General features: G+C 39.9%; 1 protein-coding gene across 1 annotated transcript; it reads left to right on the top strand.

Annotated features, from left to right (window-relative positions):
• Positions 1–3,083: 3,083 nt before the first annotated feature.
• Positions 3,084–4,105, top strand: LOC149170953 (uncharacterized). Its single transcript, XM_089425789.1, has 2 exons — positions 3,084–3,803; positions 3,980–4,105. The coding sequence occupies exons 1-2, from the start codon at positions 3,084–3,086 to the stop codon at positions 4,103–4,105; spliced, it is 846 nt and encodes a 281-aa protein (XP_089281915.1).
• The last annotated feature ends 1,526 nt before the right edge of the window (positions 4,106–5,631 follow it).

The raw sequence follows: 5,631 nt of genomic DNA, 5'->3' as shown, positions 1-5,631 counted from the left end.
TGTCTACTGGATGTCCTTGGCTTGGATCCCAAGGGGCATCCTTATGAGAATACAAAAACTATGTTGCAGATTTCTATGGAAGGGAAGACAGGATGGACGAATATATGCCTAGGTCTGTTGGGAACTGATAGCCCTTCCTAAGAAATGGGGAGGGTGGGGATTAAAAAGCCTGACTCATTTCTCCACTGCCCTAGCAACCAAATTGTTGTGGCAGATTCTCACCGCACATAGTCTATAACAATCTAAAGTTTGAAACGAGAACTATTAACTCAAAATAGGAACTCAAGCTAAAAAAAGTCCCCCAAAAACATGAAAAATCAACTCGAAAATGAAAAGCGCTCATGTTGGAATAACACTTTTGTTTCTAGGGTAAATTTTCAACATGTTTTAAAAATGGAAATGAAAACCAATTTTTTGTGAAAAATTGTGCGAAAAACACCCTAAAAATGAAAAGTGTTGATGTGGTCTGCTTTTGTTTAGACTAAATTTTCAACATTTTGAAAAAAATGGGTAAAATATTTTATCATGACGAAAAACATTAAGATTTCAAAAGAATAGTGAAAACATAAATTTAAAAATAAGAGCAAAACTAAAAAGAATAAAAAAACAAAAAAAAAAAAGTTAAAAAAAAGAAGTAAATAAAAATATATATCTAAAAAAAGCATAAAATTATATAAGAAAAGGACCAAAAAAACAAAACATTAAAAAAAAAAAGAAAAAACGAAACAAAATTAACTTGAAAAGAACAATTAAAGAAAAAAAACAATCATAGAAATGTTAAAAAAGAAAAACAAAGTTAACCTAAAAAATTAAGAATTAAAAAATAAAAATAAATTACAAACAAATAAATAATAACAAAAACATGTTTTCTAAAAAAAACATAAAAGTTGGGAATTTTTTTTATGTGGTAAACAATAAAAAATCGGTTTCTAAACATAAATAAATAAAAATCCAACAATTTTAAAAAACTATTAAAAAAACTAGAAAATTAAACAAAAAAAACCAAGAAAATTAAGACAATTTTAAAAAAATTAAAAACAAAAATAAAAACAAATTAACAAAAAAATACTATTAAAATTAAATTTTAAAAAATTTAAAAATATATATAATAAACCAAAAAAAAAGATAATTAATTAAAAATTTTAGAACATTAATATTAAAATCTTACAGAACAAACTCCAATTGATACATCAAAGAGAACTTGGCTGCGCATCCTGCAGACTTGGAGTGAACCGGCGCGCGCATTTTGCAGCTGACCCGATCTGCCCGATCTCAGCGTACTGAACCCTGCGTTTCTGCATGCAGTGGCTGGTCGATTCATGCACCGTTCTGCTGGATTTTGACCCTACTGCTCCTGGGGTTTGAATCAATGGAGGGGTTGGGCTCTCCTTAGGTGCTTCCCCCGCTTCGTCCACCAAGATCACCAGCCGAGACCTTCGTCCAGCTCCTCGCTGGCCTCCTAAAGAAGAGAACAGCAGATGCAACGAAGTTTGTTAAAAAACTAGATGATATTCTGGTGATCCCTCTACCTCCAGAAACCTCGATCCAAGTCGCCTTGTCGTTAGCTGAACGGGCTCTCATCGGCCAGTTTACAAGACTATGGCCGTCTCCAAGGTCCACCGAGAGCTGGGTCAATAGAAACCGGGCGCCGCTAATAAAAGAAAATGTCACCTCATATTTTCTGGGGAGAGGATTATTCCTATTCGAATTCACATCAAAGGAAGACAAGGACCTGATCTTCCAAAACGGCCCCTACTTCATGGGCCCTAAGGGTTTGTACCTAAACAAATGGACCCCAGACTTTGATCCGATAGTTGATGTGCCCAAAGCAGTCCCGGTATGGGTCAGACTCCCAAATCTCCTAGTGCACGTTGGAATTGGGACTCACTGAGACATATTGGAAATGCCCTGGGGAAATTCATAGACCGGGAAAATAACAAAGATCAATACGACTATGCCAGGATCTGCGTAGAGGTTGATCTGGAGGTGGGATTACCAGAGGCCATCACATTAAAGGTAGGAAGTTGGACGCATCTACAAAAACTGGATTATGGACAATTGCCCTTCAAATGCCGAAAATGTCATGTTTATGGACATTTCGCAAGAGATTGCCCGACCAACAATGAGACTGGGAAAGGGAAGGAGGATGGATGGAACCAAGTCAAGAGATCCAAAGCTCACTCTAAGAATTAGAAACCGAGAGGCCCTACCGGCAAAGGACCTCACCAGACTACTGCTCACCAGATCCCGACCAAGACTGCGCCTGAAAACAAATTTGACCCTTTGAGTTCGCAAACAGAGGGCACCCAGGAGATCGAGCTTCAAAAAGAGACATAAATGGTTCAGGAGATCGAGGTCCACAAAACAGCTCCTCTAGGAAAAGGTACCCCCTCAACCTCCCCCAAAGGAGACAATACAGCAGATCCCAAGGACAAGAATCTAGAAGAGGAGGAAGAAGAACATGAATCTGAAGAATCAGAAGAGGAAGGGGAAATAGGAGAGTCCCAAATCTCAGTAAGAAGATCTACAAGAGGACGGAAAACAGACAGAGAAAAAAGGGAGCAGGAGACCTACAAATAAAAACTTCAAGGCAGTCGACCAACCTTGGAAAAATTGCTAGCTCCAAAGTCAAAGATGCTGAAAATCCAGATCCAAGGCTCCAAGGGAGCCCACCAAAAGCAAAAATAATGAAGATCATCTCCTGGAACTGTAGAGGAATGGGGAGCAAAGCTAAGGAAGAAGCTGTCAGAAATTTAATCAGAACAGAGACCCCAGACATGTTTCTCGTCCAGGAGACAAAGCTGGAAGATATTGTCTTCCTCCAAACAATTAAGAAACTCTGATACAAAAGTGAAGCAAGAGAAATCTATGCCCGGGGAGCCTCGAAAGGAATTGGCACTTTATGGAACATGAGCAAATTTGTAGTCCTATTTGAGGCTAGAAATACCCGCTGGTTGCTGCTGAAAATGCAGAACCTAGTCACCAAAGAATTTTTTTGTCTTTTTAATGTTTATTCTCCAGTCAATGTTGGGGAAAAAAAGAATTGTTGGGACTCCATAAGACAACAAGTAGATTTGACAAACATGGAGAACATTATAATAGCCGGAGACCTCAATCTCATTCTCCGTTCTTCCGAAAAAATGGGAGGCAGCATTGTACGAGATCCAGCAAGGGAATGGGTGGAGGACATTTTGCAGGACTGGGACATGTTGGATATCAAATCTTCCTCCGGTAAGTACTCTTGGTCCAATAAAAGATTAGGCCCAGGACATATTGCTGCCAAGCTAGATAGTTTCTTTATTCAAAGCTCCTTCTTGCTGCTAGGCCTAGAACCAAGAATGCATATCCTTCCTAATAGCATTTCGGACCATAAACCCATCAAACTAGAGCTTCTAGCTCATCTTGATTTGGGCCCTATCCCATTTCGTTTTAGCCCGCTCTGGATTAAGGAGCCAGACTTCATGCAAATTGTCAAGGATTGTTGGAATCAGTCGGTCAAAGGATCGCCTTTCTATATATGGGAAGAAAAGCTCAGAAGGGTAAAAGGAGCCCTCAAAAGATGGGCCAAAACTCTGTCTAATCCGGGTACAGACAGAAAATGCTTGAAAATCTCACTTTACTCCCACCAAAAGAGCATGGAGAAGGACACAATTACTAAGGAGGTGCTAGATCAGGAATCTCAACTGCAGCAGTGTTACGACAAGCCTTGCCTAGCTGAAGAAGAATATTTGAGATTAAAATGCCGCAATCTCTGGCTCAAAGCCGGGGATAGGAACACTGCCTTTTTTCACAAACAAGCCCAGGTAAGGAAATGTTTTAACACTCTATCAGAGATCAAAGAAGAGAATGACATTCATCAAGTTTTTTATTATATAAAGAAAAAAACCTTTTTTCACTTTCAAAGCTTGTATATAGGGAGGACAAGGATCCGAATCAAAATTCAGATCTGCTATATGTTGTACCCTATGTAATATCTCAGCAAACAAAGGAAACTCTCGAGGCCAGAATCACTAAAGAGGAAGTGGAAAAAGCCCTATTTGATATTGACTCGGATAAGGCCTGTGGACCGGATGGCTTCTCGACCAGATTTCTCCAAGTTTGCTAGCCAATTATAGAAAAGGACTTGCTCAAAATGGTGCAAAAATCTCAGAATATCCAAAAAATAGGAGGCAACACAAATTATGCCTTCTTAGCTCTTATCCCCAAGGAAAAAGGTGCCAACACTTTCAGCAGATTTCGTCTGATCTCTCTATGTAACACAGGATACAAACTAATCACCAAAATAATCGCAAACAGATTGAAGCCCATTCTTCCTAAAATAATCCCTGAGAACCAAGGAGGCTTCATTCAAGGAAGGCAGATCGTGGATAACTTCTTTCTCGTCCAAGAGGCAATTCACTCAAGTCTTCTCCGAAAAGAGAAAGGTATGGCAATTAAACTTGATTTAGCCAATGCATTTGATAGAGTAAATCATAGTTTTCTATTAAATGTTATGAGCAAATTTGGGTTTGGAGAGATCTTCATTAAATGGATCTGGGCTTGCATCTCGGAGCCATGGATCGCCCCTTTAGTGAATGGAAGAGCCACCGAATTTTTCAAAGCTTCGAGAGGACTTAGACAGGGGTGTCCTCTATCCCCACTGCTATATGTCATTCAAGCTTCCGTCCTCAGCTTCTTGTTAAACAAAAAGGTGCAAGACCAAGACATTAATGGACTGTGCATTGCAAGAGGGGCAAAAAACATAAATCATGCCTTGTTTGCGGACGATACACTGCTTCTGGGACCTACCACACCCTCCTATGCATCAAAATTCAAAGAGGTTTTGGATGACTTCAGTAAGGCCACAGGCAGTGCTGTAAATAAGAGAAAATGCCATATATACAGCTGGAACATTACCCCAAGGGTGTTATCTGATATTTCTAGATGCTTGGGCTTCGCAGCCTCTTCCTCCTTGTCTTCCTTTAAATACTTGGGATTACCAGTCCACCATAGGAAACCTACAAGCAAAGACTGGCTACCACAGTTGGAAAAATTCAAGTCAAAAATTCAAAATTGGGGCTACTCTTGGCTAAATACTGCTGGAAAATCAGTTTTAATTAAATCAGTGCTACACAGTCTCCCTTTATTCCAATTCACTGGACTTCTTGTTCCAGCAAAAATCATCAAAAAAAAGGAAGAACATATCTGGAGGTTCTTCTGGAAGGGAGGAAAGAAAAATGAAAAAAAAAATCCTCTTATTAGCTGGGAAATCATAACTAAGCCACTGTGGGAGGGGGGCCTAAAGTTTGAAAATCTCTGCCAACAGAATGTGGCAATGTCAGCAAATATCATATGGAGAATCATCTCACCCAATCCGGGCTGGGCTCAAATCGCTCTCTGGAAAAAATACTTCAAGGGACCCCCCACTAAATGTCTGGATAACGCCATTCAAAGGCCTAACTCGATCTTCCTGAAGATTCATGCTAAAGCGGCCCATTTAATAACAGCGCACTCATTCTGGATACCTGGTAACGGTAAAAAAGTCAGCATTTGGAGCGATAGAGTCATGAATAAAGACCCGGTCGAAAGCAGAGCCTCCCTCAACACGCTGCGCAGCTGGATGGACAGAGAGGGTCTGCGCACATTGTGGGA

This window comes from Pinus tabuliformis, chromosome 4_2 (genome assembly GCF_031772625.1).
Source record: "Pinus tabuliformis cultivar Carrire ecotype Pingquan chromosome 4_2, CPIR1, whole genome shotgun sequence".
Classification (NCBI taxonomy): Eukaryota; Viridiplantae; Streptophyta; class Pinopsida; order Pinales; family Pinaceae; genus Pinus; species Pinus tabuliformis.
Note: the sequence above shows the minus strand (reverse complement) of the source record. Positions and strands in the feature narration are given on the sequence as shown.

Bases quoted from the DNA above. Each gene is read 5' to 3' on its own strand.
- LOC149170953 (XM_089425789.1), top strand. From the start codon at position 3,084: ATGGAGAACATTATAATAGCCGGAGACCTCAATCTCATTCTCCGTTCT. The intron at 3,804-3,979 runs GTAAGGAAATGT...GTAATATCTCAG, and splicing joins TTTTTCACAAACAAGCCCAG to CAAACAAAGGAAACTCTCGA.